This window comes from Chaetodon trifascialis, chromosome 5 (assembly GCF_039877785.1).
Source record: "Chaetodon trifascialis isolate fChaTrf1 chromosome 5, fChaTrf1.hap1, whole genome shotgun sequence".
In the NCBI taxonomy this organism is placed as follows: Eukaryota; Metazoa; Chordata; class Actinopteri; order Chaetodontiformes; family Chaetodontidae; genus Chaetodon; species Chaetodon trifascialis.
Window position 1 is genome coordinate 16,488,514 of NC_092060.1, and position 16,603 is coordinate 16,505,116.

Below are 16,603 nucleotides of genomic sequence, written 5' to 3' on the forward strand. Positions count from 1 at the left end.
TCATAGTAGGCACTTGAGGAAGGAAACGAAACATCCTGCACGTTACAGCATTAAACATGTCCTGTGAAGATAACATTACAGTTCTGGGACTTCAGGATGTGACTCATTCAGACATATGTGCAGTCAACCATATTTCGTCGGTTTCTGTGGAATTCATTTGAAAACATCTACAAAGGTGAATTAAGGTAAAGGATATATAACAAGTGCCCTGATTACTGAATGAAGCTTGGAATAGATCTTTTTACAGCAGTCTGTGATCATGCATTTCCAGGTTTTACTCTACAAAGTTACCCTGTTAACCCAGTGACCATATTTGTGTTTTTCAATAGGTCCCTGGTGTAAATACTATGTCACTATGATTCCGCTTCTTATCTGCTTGCTTTCATTTTAACCATGCATCATCCTGTTTGGATTTTCTTAAATCTGTAGTTTGGTTTGACCATATTCTCACAGAGCCCTTAAACCTTGTCATAACTTCTGTTACTATTTTATGGAGATGGATTTAAGTTACCATCTCCTTTACTCACACATGACATTAAAAGAGCCAACATCCTGCAGCATCTTTTAGCAAAGCTATGCGGATGATTGATTTTTGCCTTAGTGTATTCCTCTTCAGGATAGCAACAGCATCTTCATCCATTTGCCCTTTTGTTTGGGGGAGTCACCGGGGAAAGCCTTGGTAGCACGGTTAGCCAATCAATAAAAGGCAAAGCTATGAAACTACGCCCCTTTTGACAAAATCTATCCAATCAGCGTGTTTTTTCATTGCATGGGCGTTCCCATCCCCCACCCACCCTTTGACACTGCCCTACCAAAGCTGTGTGGTTGAGCGAAGTGAATGACGTCTCTGCATTTGCGGGCCGCCGACGCAGGGCTGGGTTTCCATTTTCAGAGCGAGTTTCGGGGGGGATCGTCAACATGGAGCCGGAGATGGAGGACAAAACGCTGGAACTGATGGTAAGATTCGTTTCGTTATGACATCCTGACCATCCGAAATGTTCGGTATAACTCCTATATTGTGGGAAGCGCCGAGGCTCCATTCGACGGCAGGAATGGGCTGAAGCGGCTTGTCGGGAGAGGTGGAGGAGAAAGGAGGGGGGACCAGAAATCAGAGGGAGGGCCTGAAATTATCGATACAATTTTGCTAAGAATGCTCCGCATACTGGTCGGATTGAGAAACAAGACCTTTACGTCAGCATCTGGTAAAGGTAAAACATATGTTGTTTTGGATAAAATTGGCCAACAGCGGGGAAATTAAAGGGTTGATGTTCAGTCGTCGGCGGAAGACAGCCGAGGATTCTCGGGGTAGCGTTCACTGCGGTGACGCTGCGCCACTTTAACTGGGCCCTGTCTGATACTTAGCCGTCCAGCTAACACAGGGGAGAAGGCGATGAACCACGTAAATTTACGGGTATGTTATATTATCTAGTTTATGTTCAGACAGTCTACTTGGCAGTTGATGTATGGAACAGTCAAACCGTTTCCATGATATAACGGAATGTAGCTAAAATCATAACGATGTGCTGCTTGTCTGTTTATATTTTCAAAGTGCGTAGAAGGAAGTGTATTGCTTTTTCATTCACATAGCGTTACCACGATTAGCGAGGTAGCAATTAGCTTAATAGCTAGCATGCTAAAAATGCTAGGTATACTTGACATCCGTTAACAGACCAAAACAGTCAATTGATCAGGTAGGTAGAAGCACTTTTGGTAACCATATACATTAACTATCATCATAATATTGCTTTCCTCTATACACGGTTAGATATGGTCAACGAGTAAAACCGTTTTCTTGTGAAATGATGGTTTCTCGTTAAGGTAGCCATCTAGGCTAACGTTAGCTGACTAGTAGCTAACATTAACATTACAGGGGTCAAAGTGGTCGTAAGGAAGACGTCAAGTAAGATAAGGCACAAATGTGTTTGTCAATGAACTTACTCATGGATAGAGTTGCAGTTTATTTTCGTTGGGCAAGCATTCATTCTCCGTGTATGAAGCCCTCAGTTTCTCTAAGAAACAACTCCGTTTTATCGTTACACTTGCTTTTGACAAAGCAAGTTAGGCCCAGAAGGTAAGATGTTAGACTGTTTGGTAAGTTGTATGGACCAGATGTGTCCTGGGGGACACAGACTTACCTGAGTGAGCAGTTAGTGTCCATTTTTGTTAAAGGCTTCTATCCACAAACACTACAGATGTTTATAGGCTGTGAATAACCATCGATATAAATGAATTGCAAGTGTATACACAAATTACTAATGGAGCCAACCAATAGATTCCCCATCATCAGACAAAGGTCTATAACAGTTCATCAAATTTGAACAGCCATTAAAATCACTATGTGAAGGCAGACAAATGAATAAGATATAATAAATACACTGCTTTCAAAATGTTTTTTTTTTTTGTTGATCTTTATTTTGGCCTTTAAATTAGAATGAATAACAAAACTGAAAATAGAAATGTAGTCAAGTGCTTACAAGGCCACAGAATAACAAATCAGTGGTGAGAAGTTGATGTGTCCTGAAATTATTTGATGATGCTGTATGTAGCCCATGGACTTTTATGAATTTACACCTCACCTGTAGTTGCTTGCTCTGAAGAATAATTACACATATTGTTCTTCAGGGTATATACTGTATGTATTACTAGTAATAATTATACATTTGTGCAGTGTTTGGGGAACATAATTTTACAGGCCAAAAATGTACAATTTCGTCTGGATTGTGTCTGTGTATTTAATTTGATTTTATTTTTTTGTCCCAGTGTTATTCACTAACCACTCATGAGAGTGGGGATGGCAGAACAGCGGGTGGGGTTTCTGTCAAAACAATAGTGACAGTAAATTGACAATTAATCCCATTGCCCCTCCCTCTCCTCTACCTATCCCCACCCAGTTCATGTCTAATAATGCTTCTGTGTGTATGTTTATCAGTCTGTATCTTGTGTGTGAAGGGGTGTGTGTTCCTGCGCTCACTGTGCCAATGTGTGTGTAGCTCTAATACTGGTTTTTCCCCTCACTATCCCCACCTCCTCCCCTCTTCTTCTCTCCTCACTTTTGATGGTTACACACCCCACCCCCTCTCAATTTTGTTTTTCCATTATTTTTGAATTCTTACACTTTTTAACTCTCCACCTGTCCTGTTGCTCACCAACTCCTCACCACTTCCTTCCATCTGTCCATTCATTGATCCATCCATTCACTCACCTCCTTTGGTTTCCTCCTCCCAACTTCCCTCATCAACCCCCCTCTACTTTTCCTTTACTTCTCATCTCTGGTCTCTCGCTCTTCCCTTTCTCTTCCTCCCTCACCCTGTCCACTTCGTTCTCCTCCTCCCGTCTTCCCTTCCTCTCTCTCTTTCACACAGTGCTCTGTGCCTCGCTCTCTCTGGCTGGGCTGCTCCTCGGTGGCTGAGAGTTTGTGTGCACTCAGGTGCCTGCAGAGCATCCCCTCCACCCGGGCTCACAACCAGGTTCTGCCTCTCTCCTCTTAATTCTGCTGCTCCTCCTCTCCCTTCCCTTCCTCCCTCGCCATTTCTTCACCCTTCACTTTTCTTCGCCCACTCCACACAACTCCTCATACCACCTTGGTGCAGACAGCAGCACCCACTCACCCCCTCACCCTCCTACCTCCTCACCTTCCGTTGTCCTTTCCTCCCTGTTGGAAGCACTCTGCTCTCAGGTTCTTCTCTGGTGCGTCCTCAAACTCTCTTTGTTTCATACAGAATTGCAGCTTTATAAACTGTAATTGACTTCTTTATAATCATGTCAAATCATAGTTCTTGCATCTAAATTAGGGCCTAGGGTGCTTAAAAGTCAAACAGTGATTGTGCCATGTCATGAAAACTGGAGACTTTTGTAATTAGATGAGTTTGAATAATAAACTATTTCCTAAATACTGTGGCATGAGGAGAGGGTTGGATGAAGGAGGTACCAGAGAATAACCCTGCGTTGAGGAGTAACATTTTCTCCCCTTCTACCTGGAGGTGTGAGGGCCGAGGTGGGGGGTCTTCCTTCAAGCTCTGAGAGGCTACATGCTTGCTTGCCTGCCTGCCTGCCTGGTCAGACCTGGTCTGTCTGTTTTTATTTCTCCTTCCTTCTCTTTTTCTTCTCTGCATGATCATCAACACCAGCAAGCCCATTCTGGCTTCTTGTCCTGTCTGCTTTGGTCTTGGTACCTGACTTTTTGTTTGTTTGTTTGTGTGGTTGTGTTAGTGCCAACCACTGACAGAGAACATCTTTATTGGTTTTGCTCATGCAGCAGCATCCCCACAAAGTTAGATGGATAACTGCAATGAGCAAGATCTGGAACAGTTCTTGAAGAGAGGGTTCTGGGTTTTGCTTAGAAAACAATCTAGATAACTTACTAATCTTGTTTTTAAGGCCTCTGGAGAAGCACCAACACAGCGGCTATTAGAGTACAAAGACAGCCTATTTTCTCACTTTTTCGCCAACATAGCCATTTTCAAAGACAGTGACCTTGGCTCAGTCATCACCTACACAGATATGCAATATCATTGACCCTCTCCTGAGCCTTGTGTGTCCCATTTCCCCAAACAGTTTGCTAACATACCTGAAAACAGGGAATATACATTTTTTTAGAAAAACAAAACAAAAAACATTTAGGAGTGACCTTGCAGATAATGATGCATTTGTCCCCTGTTTGAGTGTTTTACATGTATTTATGCTCTGACCAGGTTGTCCTGTTTCTGCTCATTTCTGGGTATGCTTAAAAGTGTCTTTGTAGTTCAGGAAGGTGCTGGTTTGATGAGAATGTTAATTTTACAGAATGCAGAAGTGTTGGTCCAAGATAGTCTGCCTAAAATCAATTATCCAGCATTTCCTCAGCCAAACCTGAAATCAGTAAACATCAAGCCCCCTAAGAGGATAGCTGGTGTATTCATGTTATGATGAATGTAAAATTCTAATATTGCTGCCTGACTGTCCATAAGATATAAAAGAACCTGCTATATATTCTAATATATAAATAATTTCTAAGATTTTATTGTCATTATTATTATTATTATTACTGTTCTTGTTGTTGTTGTTGTTGAGTGTTAAGGGCAAGGCTGATTGGTCAGCCTGTCATTCTGTTACTGTCAATAAGTGATTTGTGCCATAACCCTGTTATTATAGTGACTCAGGTCTCTCTAGCTTGTTTGCAGTGCACTTGTGAAGGACTCTAATCATCGTAAGGCTTTAGTCATGCTAGAAATGGGTGGGATCCGGTTACCTCCCAGTGTTTTTTCTTGACACTATCCTCTCTATATGCTGTAAGACCAGTATCTGATTTTAGTTTCATTACTGTCATGTCTGAGCTGCTGCCAGTGACATACCCAAGATGCTGCAGTTTAATTTCCTGTCCAGACTACTTAGCCCACATCACAGACAAGCAAGCAAATAGATTCCTTTTGTTGCAGTGCTCAGTTTTTTTCACTCCATATGTGTGTGTATGCACGGGTGTTTGTGCGTGCACGCCTCAGAAGTCATTATGTTTACCCTTCCTTGGCTGTCTTTGTGGCACTCTTGTGTCCAGCGCTGTCCACACTGCTGCCCTGGCTCTCACAGTGCCTTTAACACAGATGCAGAGAGAACAGAACACTAACCCGCACTTTCTCTTTGTTTTGTTCTTTTTCTGCAGAATACATCAGGGATGGAGTCACAGAACCTCGTGGACGATCTGTCGCCAAAGAAGAACACAGTTCTCAAGGTGTGTGCATTTGTTCTTGCGTGTGTGTGAGTTTATTTAAACTTGCTGTATTTCAAATGTGTGTGTATATATACTGTACTTGACTGACAAGCCCTGACAGTCTATGAGTTTGTGTACTTTTATTTGAATCTCCCACCAAGGGGAGCCCTCCAAATGAAGGCTGATTAGAAGCTTCCAGAGGTTTCAAGATCTTTGAAAATTTTCAGTTCATCAAATACTTTTAATGTTAAATATGAGTTATTAAGAATGCTGTCACATCTTATTTTTTTTAATCGACATCCTGTGCCCCGGGCTGCACGGTGGCGCAGCAGGTAGTGCGCGTGCCTCACAGCAAGAAGGTCGCCGGTTTGATTCCCGGGTCAGGCCTTTCTGTGTGAAGTTTGCATGTTGCTTGCTTGCGTGCATGCGTGGGTTCTCTCTGGGTACTCTGGCTTCCTCCCACAGACCAAAAACATGCTCATTAGGTGAATTGGTGACTGTAAAATTGCCCCTAGGTGTGAGTGTGAATGGTTGTATGTCTGTATATGTTGCCCTGCGATCGGCTGGCGACTGGTCCAGGGTGTACCCCGCCTCCCGCCCGTTGACAGCCGAGATAGGCTCCGGCCCCCCCGTGACCCCGAAAGGGATAAGCGGCATAGAAAATGGATGGATGGACATCCTGTGCCCCTCATGCCTCTGTTCAAGTAAAAACCTCACCCTGATGTTGACAAATACTGTTGACTTCAGCATTTATTTTAAAGCTTTTTCCCTATTCCCACACACCCCCACCACTGCGGGCTTCTCATGGTTTAATAAGCTTTAACTTCGTCCATGCTGAAACAATGAGAGCCTGCTCTTGATCCTGCACACAAAATGTTATATGGCTCAATGCAACAACTTTTCAGTTATGTACACTCATTTCAGTAATGGGGGAAAAAAGACCTCGAAGTAATCATTTGTAATGAGATGTGTTGAAGATGTTGCGCAAGAAAATTGAATATACATCTGAAATTCCTATAAAGACCAGATGAGTGCCTGAACTTAACTGATTTGCTTCACATGAATTTCTAAGAACAATCTGTCTAATACAAATACACATTAAAACATTTGATAAATCACCATGTGCCCCTGATCTTTACAGCTCACTAATGGTCCTGTTGTGGGGTCCCGTAAGCGTCCGTCAGAGGGGAACTATGAGAAGGAGAAGGAACACTGCATTGCCCTGTTTGACCAGTGGTCGGAGGCCGACCAGGTGGAGTTTGTCGAGCGCCTGATCTCCCGTATGTGCCACTACCAGCACGGCCACATCAACTCCTACCTCAAACCCATGCTGCAGAGGGACTTCATCACTGCGCTGCCAGGTACAAATACAGAGATGAATGAAATGTTGAGCAGCAGCCACCCCAGTATGAGCATCTTCCCTAACTGGTGTGTGACAATGAGGCCCTCTTCTATTGTGCATAGCAGCAACAAATAACTAAATCTAGAGGAAGTTTGCCCTACAAATAGTCTGCATAAAATTTTCACCCAGGTTTTTATATGATTGATTTTTAGGCATTTAAAAAAAATTTGAAATAAACAACAACAAACATGCTTTACTTTTGAAAAAGAAAATCTGAAAATAATGATCCCCAGGCACAGATAAACCAACCAGATGAGATCCTATTAATTTTGCAGTGAGCACTCACTCAGCCCCTTCTCTTCCTCGCTCCAGCCCAAGGCTTGGATCACATAGCGGAGAACATCCTGTCTTTCCTGGATGCACGCTCGCTATGCTCGGCAGAGCTGGTGTGTAAGGAGTGGCAGAGGGTCATCTCTGAGGGTATGCTGTGGAAGAAGCTCATCGAACGAATGGTCCGCACCGACCCGCTCTGGAAAGGCCTGTCTGAGAGACACCAGTGGTGAGAATTGACCCATTTACACACACACAGTAGCTATCTGTACTTTTGTTTTACACTAAGATTTAAAAATGGCAGACACACTACAAGAAATTAAAAGGATGCTCTCTGGGAATACAGGCGAAGTACTTGTTTTCAGTGTGCTTGTTAGTCCTCTAGTTATGACTTTTAATTTAGGATAAAGGAGAGCCTGAGGAAGTATAGTTATACTTGGCTGGTCTCAAGTATCTTTTGTAGGTGGGGGAAAAAATCCCTGTGGATACAAAGCAGATGTCATTCTTCTATATTTCTTGCCCTAGGGAGAAATATCTGTTCAAAAACCGCACATCAGAAGTCCCACCCAACTCCTACTATCACTCCCTTTATCCCAAGATCATCCAAGACATAGAGGTAAGACCGTGAGATTCAATTCAATTCAATTCAATTTTATTTATTTGTATAGCGCCAAATCACAACAGAAGTTGTCTCAGGACACTTTCCATATAGAGCTGGTACAGACCAAGCTCTTTTATCTACAAAGAAACCAACAATTCAGAGAGAGATGATTTCAGTGTTAAATGAACACATTTTCGTACCACAGTATCTCAAAAAGGTCTTGAGTAGATGCATCACTGGCCTACACATGGCTTGTTTGTTAAGATTTTAAAAAGTGGGAAAAGTCTGATTTGACTACATATCCCATTGGTTGACATATTAGTGTTTCAGTATGTAGAAGTTTACTCACAGCACGACACAGTGCAAACGTTGCTCCACTCATGTAGAAAAAGTTAACTGCAGTTAATTAATGAATCTGAATTAATTGTTTTGGTCTTAGTGCTATTCTAGTCACAGCAATCTCATGACCACGTTCCACCTCGCTAGATTCAACATCTGCTTCTGTCCGGTCTAATAACATTACATAACGTGATATTTGCCTCCATCTTGTCTTTTCTCATTAGTTGCTCTCTGTGTCTCTGTCTTTGTCTTTGTCGTTGCTTCTGCTTCTTTCCTCCAGACTATTGAGGCTAATTGGCGATGTGGCAGACACAACTTGCAGAGGATTCAGTGTCGCTCAGAAAATAGTAAAGGCGTTTACTGTCTCCAGTACGACGATGACAAGATCATCAGTGGCCTTAGGGACAATTCCATTAAGGTACGTGTGTATAGAACATCAAAGACTCTCTGAGAAGTGTGAAATAAGGATCTGGCTGACTTTATCTTTGCCAATTGGCTCTCTTTCTACACTTCCTGGTTCAGAACTGTAAGAGTTATGTACAGTTGATGTGTTCGCTGGTACTTTGATTTGCAAATGAATGAATTTGTTATGTTTTAATATAAGTCCTGTCGTAATTTTCTAAGTGGATGGTATATAAACAGACAATGTACTGACAGCTCCTGGAAACAAACTAATTGCCTAGAATTACAGCTGATGGCACATGTTCTGTAAAACAGCAAAGCAGCAGGAAGTAAAACTGTCATCAGGGCCAGTTGATGAAATTAGAAATTGCTAGATGTGTTCACAGACTTAATTTTGACATCCTTTTTGCTCCACCTTTCTTTCGAGCTGTTGAGTCTTAAATGTATTTTTGCGGCATTGATTTTGTGTGACACTCAACAGAACTGTATACAAGGTGAATGAACGAGTGCTACTACATTTTGTTTATGTTTGCAAAGTAGTGAGTGAGGTTAGGTGTTATTCCCTCTATGGCCATCTCACTGCATCCATACAGGTTATCGATGATGAGTGCAGCTTTTTCTAGAAAATGCAAAGTATTGTTGTCGCAGCCTCTCCGAAAGGAGGTTTTTCATAAACATATTTCAGTGTGTGTGTGTAAAATTATAGCACAAATAAATCCAGTTTAAAGTCTTGAAGGGGTGATGACAAAGCCCTTTTTTTCCTCCAAAATTTAATATCTTTACAATTCGTACCTGATACTTCTGTTGTCATTTTTTTGAATATCATGACTGGGTTTAATCGCCATAAACACATATAAACATCAATGTGTACATTCAGCCGTTATATCTAGGCCGTCGGTGCATTTAAGCACAAGCAGTGGAGAGAGCCAAAAGTGTTGGCTGTGAGAAAGACAGGCATGCTGTGTGTGTGGTTGTTTTCTTCCAACCTGGGTTTGTGTATTTATGAATTGAATCTTTTCTCCTGGCTCAGTATGACTTATCATCTTATTGTCTATGGCGCTGAGCTAAACCAGCAGACACTGAGACAGAGCACAAGTGAATTACAGGATAAAAGGGCTCAGCTCCAGACCCGTTGTGTTTTCCACTTATCTGTCTGGCCGGAGAGGAGAGGAGAGGAGAGGAGAGGAGAGGAGAGGAGAGGAGAGGAGAGGAGAGGAGAGGAGAGGAGAGGAGAGGAAAAGATGCTGAAGAGGAGGGGAGTAGAGAGCGAGGAGAAGAGCAGATTTGTCGTCTTATTGTTCTGGAGGAAGCTGACGCACACCCAGCGAAGAGTTGAATGGCTCTTAGAGCTCAGCACAGCAGTGGGGAAATGGGGCATGAACACTGATGAGAGAATAGGCCATTCTTAGCATGACCCAAATCGGCAACCTTTTCCCAACCACTTATTTTTCTTCTTTCTCTGTGTCCCCCTCTGTTCATATCTCCTTCTTCCCCCTTTCTCTCCTGCTCCTGTCTTTTTTCTCCTCATAGATCTGGGATAAGCAGTCTCTGGAGTGTCTGAAGATACTGACCGGTCACACAGGCTCAGTGTTGTGTCTGCAGTACGATGAGAGGGTCATTGTCACCGGCTCTTCTGACTCAACTGTCAGGTATGAAACATCTTGTCACAGAAGGAACACACTGTGTTTTGGAGTAGGACCCGAACCCGTGCCAGCAGGCTCATAATTGATTGAAATCCCAGTAGAGAAAGTTGTTACTTGCTGATAATTAGGCTGCACGTGTGGACAACTTAATGGGATTTATTGCATAAGTGTGCTTAAATTAAATGTCAGGCATTTATTTAGATTTACTTATCTTTAACTTTGTCAACATAATGAGAGAAAAAGCAGATTTATAAGTAATACATGCATTAACCTCAGAAATGATAGATGCTGTGTAGTCATCAGGAAAACTGATGCAGCTTCTCTGATACTCGGGTGTATCAGTAAAGACAAACTAACACAAACATCAGTGCAGAAGCCCAGAAATACATGAGATTCTTGTTTCGTGTATGGAAGTGAACAGAAGCTGAGGCTGAATAGTTGATTTTAAAAGCTAGAGCGTGGGCGTCATGCAACAAATGTGTTCCTGCAGCACTAACTGAAAGGAATGCTTCACACTGGAGATCAGGTTAGGTCAGATACACGAGGATATGAGTAAATGATAATAAACCATGCATACTAAGAATAAATAGATTGTTGATTATACATTATTATATCACTGTGCTGGTAACAGCCGGGGCCAGATGAGGTATGTTTTTGGGTTGTCTGAGCATACGTACTTATCCGCCCCATGAACACAACATCTCAGGAATGCTTTGAGGGAATTTCTTCACACTTGGCACAAACGCGCACTTAGACTGATGAACTGATTAGATTTGGGTGGTCGAAGGTCAAGGTCCAAATACAAATGTGTGAAAAAGTTTCACATCCAGAAAGTGAAAGGTCAGTTTTTCAGTTATTGATCAGAAACAGAAAGGGAGCTTGTGACATATTTCTCATTTGGTCAGACACTGAATTGGTGACACTAATGTTGGGTGTCCTTGAAACTGTTCTGTGCTGCTGGGTTGAAGATGTGTGTGAAGCATCCAACTTTTTACAGTGTGTAGCTTTTTTATAGCATGCATATTTGAGGCGTTGTAGTCCACCATAGGCTCATCGGTTTTGCTGATATTGAGCTTCAGGTGATTGTTGTTGCATCGATGTCTGGACAGACACAGATGTAAAATACAACTGAACTGTTCGATCATTGCAAAACAAACACGTTGAGTGCAGTTGATTTAACCAATGTCAATTTGGGAAAGAAAACAGAAAATTAATTTCAACATCATTTGACTAATAACATTTCTATAAAATGGACCATATTGCAACCATCACATGGAACATAAAATATGTTTTGCTTCATAATGAGCAGGATTTAGTATCATTGCAAGAGGGTGCATATATTTAAAGAGCTTATATGTGTGTGTGTGTGTGTGTGTGTGTGTGTGTGTGTGTGTGTGTGTGTGTGTGTGTGTGTGTGTGTGTGTTGACACTTGTTTGGCTACTGCACACAGAAGCTCAGCATTAATTCTCTTATTACTTCACACTTCAGCCGTACTCGTTGGGCAGTATCCAAGGAAAATGTGACTTCACTTCCTTAGCAACAGCTTGACAGGCACTTTGTTTGTAGGGTTGGTTGTCAGCTTTTCCAGTGTGTTCTGCATTTGACTCTTAAAGCCCAGCGGTGCAGTTCAGTAACATGCTCTTCACAGCCGTGTGTGTGAGACTCTCCATTGTAAAGCTAATAAACATAATTCTCATGTCTCCATTGTTTTCCTTCTTCCCTTGCTCCCATTACATGCCTTTTCCACTCCCCGTCGTCAACCTTCTTTTCTTTCGCTTTGACCACTCTTCCCACTGCCCCCATCTCATTTTTCTTTCCTACTCACCCCTTCCTATCTTTTTCCACTTTTCTCACCCCCTTTGTCATTTCTTCCCTCCCTTGTCTCACACCCCTCCCCTCTCATTCCACATCCCCATTTTTCCTTCCTGCCCCATTCCACCTTTTCTTTTCCTCTCTCTGTCACCGTAACCCTCATCCTTCGGCCACTCTGTCATCTCTCTCTCCTTCTGATTCTGTTTTCTCTTCCTCCTGTTTCTCTCCATCTCTCTTTCTGCCTCTCCTCCTCTGCAGGGTGTGGGAGGTGACGACGGGCGAGGTACTGAACACACTGATCCACCACAACGAGGCAGTTCTTCACCTGCGCTTCGCCAACGGCTTGATGGTCACCTGCTCCAAGGACCGTTCAATTGCCGTCTGGGACATGGCCTCCCCTACTGACATCAGCCTACGTCGTGTCCTCGTGGGACATCGGGCTGCTGTAAACGTGGTCGACTTTGACGACAAATACATTGTGTCTGCCTCAGGGGACCGCACCATCAAGGTAACGAGCAACCATTCATGTATTCAAACCTGCTGAGACAGAAACGTACCAACTTTCAATGTGAAAGATTGAATAGAGAAAAGTGGACATGAGAAAGTTGTTTGATTGTGAATTGAATGCAGGTCATTGTTTTACAAAACTTTCTGTGTTGCCCCCCTGCCCGCAGGTATGGAGCACTAGCACCTGTGAGTTTGTGCGCACTCTAAATGGTCATAAACGGGGCATTGCCTGTCTACAGTACAGAGATCGTCTGGTGGTCAGCGGCTCGTCTGACAACACAATCCGGTACGTGTGTGAGGTTAAACATGTACGTGTTTTATATATTATGTAATATTTGTATTTAAATGTTTTGTTAGAATAATACTTGCAGTTTATTTGACATACGAGTTAGACCAAAAATACTTTGAGTACAAGGTCGTTTTTCTTAATTCAGTTCAATGATACAAAGGGCATTGTTTCAAATGCTGTACTTCACTGAAAGCTATATAAGCAGTCGGGACTGTATGTTAGGTTCACCCAGGCTTCTCTTTTTGCAGGTTATGGGACATAGAGTGTGGGGCATGTTTGCGAGTGCTTGAAGGTCACGAGGAGCTGGTGCGCTGCATTCGCTTTGACAACAAAAGGATTGTCAGTGGCGCCTACGACGGGTCAGTCTCGCGCACACATACAAACACAAAGCTTTGTGCATAGAGACACATTGTGTTCCTGACGTTGGGTCGTGTCATATTTCTCTCTGCAGCAAAATCAAGGTGTGGGACCTGCAGGCAGCCCTGGACCCACGAGCCCCCGCCAGCACATTATGTCTGCGCACTCTAGTGGTGAGTATCACGGATTTAGCCTTTAGCCACATGGCTGATGGATGCAGCTCAGGCACAAGTGTCTTAAGCTGCAGTTCTGTCAAAACACTCTTGATGTTGGCCTCACAAATTGATAAACGATTAAAAAAAAACTCATGCTCCGAACCTCCCTCTCAAAAAACAATGTCATTTTCTTTTTCACATGAATCTTAACAATCACTAATAGTGCATAATTTCACTTCTTCTGATGTGGATGTTGTCGGTGATTTTAAGAATCATTAAAGAGACAACCACTTGCTTGTTAATTGTGTGTACAGTAAGCTAAAGCTAATGCTCTTTAATACAATAGTCCTGCAGTGAACCTTATTTTCATGACTGAAAAATGTTCACATCATCGGTCATATCGCTGTTGAATTGTATTGCATTATACTGAGAAGTGTTTCTATGTATGGCATCTGAGGTTGGCCTGGCAACATGTTGTAGAAAGGTAAAACCAAAATCAAAGTTTCAAAATATCCTCTCATATAAACCTGTGGATGAAGTCCTGCCATTCCTGAATTAAAAGATTTTATTTATCAAAAGAAAATTGGTATCAGAAGTGAAGTAACAATCTCGCATTTTCCTCTGGATGGTCGACCTGCACTTTCAGCTGCGTTTCAGTAATGTCACAGACCTCTGTGGCGGCCTGTATGAACAGCACATCATTTCTTAATTCGTTGTGTTTTTAGGAGCACTCTGGCCGCGTGTTCCGCCTCCAGTTCGATGAGTTTCAGATCATCAGCAGTTCTCACGACGACACCATTCTGATTTGGGACTTCCTGAACGTCTCGACCAATGGCCAGTCAGAGGGACGGTCTCCCTCCCGCACCTACACTTACATTTCTAGATAGCAGGTATAAAGACACACGTTCACGTTTAGCTGATCAGATCTTTCACCCTGCATCACACATAATAAATGTGCGTAGTTCAGAGAATGATGCTCGGTCAGTTTGTTTATTGCAGACTCTTCTCTACCCCCCAGGTGGCGCCATCCACCGCACCTTTTCTTGGAGGAGCCCAGGGCTGATTGGCTGATGGGTGCACCCATCACGGAAAAGAGCCCATCTCTTCTCCTTCCTCCTCGTCATCTCTCTGTCCACCTCCCACCCCGCCCCCCGCCACCTCCACCTCCCTGCCTGTTCTGACAGACTCTTGAGCTTGTGCCCATTGCCTGCCAGTACCGTGACATGCACTCACAGACACGCGCACACACAGGTCAACACTGATGAGGATTCCCTACTACAGAACCAACGCAACTCTCCCAAGAAGTTCACCTTCTACTACTAATTTATGTTTTGTAAAGTACTCTAATGACAGTATTAACGTAGACATTATGTAAGTCACAAGCTCCCCTTTGTCCCCGTGATACAAACTTAAAGCAGCTTCTGCTCCTCAGTTTTCAACCCCTGCCAAAACAGGTTTCCACAGATATGGAATCGCTTATAGATATATATTTATATATATTACACACACATACACATACACATACACACACACACACACACACACACACATACACACACACACACAGTGGCACAGTTGGACAGAGGATGACCGGAGCTGTGATGCGGGAGACAGAGACTCTTTACTCAGCTCCGGGAATGGAGGGAAGGACTGGAGATGGAGGGAGTGAACGAGGGAGAACTGTGCCGGGGATGACTCCCCCGCTCCCTCTCACTCTCTCTCATTCTTCCCGGTCTCTCTCCGCCCCCCCCCTCCTTGCTCCCCTTCCCCTCTAACCCCCAGAGATGCACACTCGCTTGGAATATGGGGGCACGCGCACACTCAAGTTTGCGTGAGTGTGTTTGTGTATGTGGACTTGTGAAACGGCAGAACAGAGCAGAAGCGTCAAACAGACAGACATGCATGTGAGGCTGCCGTGGATACAGCATCCCGGTACACCTCTGCTTTTTTTTTTCTCTTTAACTCTTACTTTCTTACTGTTTTTTATTACTGTTATTTTCTCATTTTATTTGAGTATTTTGGTTCTTAGTACAAAAATCATACTAAGCGTAGTCCTCTTTCTCTCTCTTGCTCTCTCTCTCTCTCTCTCTCTCTCTCTCTCTCTCTGTCTTTTCCCTCATCCTTTCTTCTAACTTTGACCCTTGTTCATCTGTCCCTTTCACTCCATCTTTCTCTCCCCCATCATCTACGTGCTTGCTTTGGTTATGAGAGAAGCTGGAACTCAAGAGCTCAAATTTAGCTGTAAACGGAGTTGTCTTGTCAAAAATTGTGTTGTATATTAAAAATGATTTTTTAAAGAAGAAAATGACCTTATTGTGAATAAAGTACTTGACAGTGGTGGAGTGTTGAGCCAACTGTAACATGAATGAGTGTCTAATTGTCTGTCTGTTCTTGTCTTGTGTGTGTGCGTGGGTGTATTTGTGCTTTGGTGCTTCTCTATCTGACATGTCGATACAGCACTTGGTACTTTCAGTCCGTTCCTTTCGTACTTCAGGCGAACAGCATGGAACCTGTGGCTGTCTGTCCTAGAAACAGCTGAGATTTAAGATATTTGGAATTTTATGTGGAATTCCTGATTGTTCACAGATTTTTATTTTTCAAACAATTTTAACGTGATCTCGGAAGACCACTGCTTTTTATTGTCCTCCTGAGTGCAACTTGCTCAGTTGACCAACTCATCTGAGAAAACTTCTGCTGACGAAGACGTGATTGAAAGCTTGATGCTTTCATTTTTTTGCTCAGACTAGTTGGAGAAAGGAAGTTCACACTCAGCTTGTGCCTGCATGCGCACTTGTATCCTGCTTTTGATCTTATTTGGGGCATGTTGAAATGGAACATGAGAACGCTGGTTGTTCATATGTCTGTGTGATTCTGACAGTATCCAGGTTTCTGATGATCTTTGTACAGCTGTGTCTTAATTTCTCACCCTCCCAGCTGTGTTTTGTAGCAACATTAGTGTGCTAGTATGTATAGCATATCCATGTGTCTCAAAGCTTCGATATGATGTTTACAATAGCAACATGTAACCCAGATACTCCAGATCATAACCAAGATATACCAGTGCGCATGTAAACATTCACTGAGCTCTGATTGGACTGTGACAGAACAATTGTGAAGAAGTGATGGAATGTGTGATGTCATA

The 16,603-nt window shown here is 42.9% G+C and overlaps 1 protein-coding gene across 2 annotated transcripts; it reads left to right on the plus strand.

Annotated features, from left to right (window-relative positions):
* The first annotated feature begins 816 nt into the window (after nucleotides 1-816).
* Nucleotides 817-15,827, plus strand: fbxw11a (F-box and WD repeat domain containing 11a). Of its 2 annotated transcripts, XM_070962250.1 has the most exons (14): nucleotides 820-957; nucleotides 3,363-3,467; nucleotides 5,636-5,704; nucleotides 6,825-7,044; nucleotides 7,398-7,584; nucleotides 7,881-7,971; nucleotides 8,576-8,713; nucleotides 10,228-10,346; nucleotides 12,412-12,661; nucleotides 12,828-12,946; nucleotides 13,198-13,308; nucleotides 13,401-13,479; nucleotides 14,187-14,351; nucleotides 14,480-15,827. In XM_070962250.1, the coding sequence occupies exons 1-13, from the start codon at nucleotides 919-921 to the stop codon at nucleotides 14,346-14,348; spliced, it is 1,689 nt and encodes a 562-aa protein (XP_070818351.1). In that variant the 5' UTR covers nucleotides 820-918; the 3' UTR covers nucleotides 14,349-14,351; nucleotides 14,480-15,827. The 2 variants fall into 2 exon arrangements, with proteins under 2 accessions (XP_070818352.1, XP_070818351.1); XM_070962251.1 differs by lacking the exon at nucleotides 3,363-3,467 and having other exon boundaries at nucleotides 817-957.
* The last annotated feature ends 776 nt before the right edge of the window (nucleotides 15,828-16,603 follow it).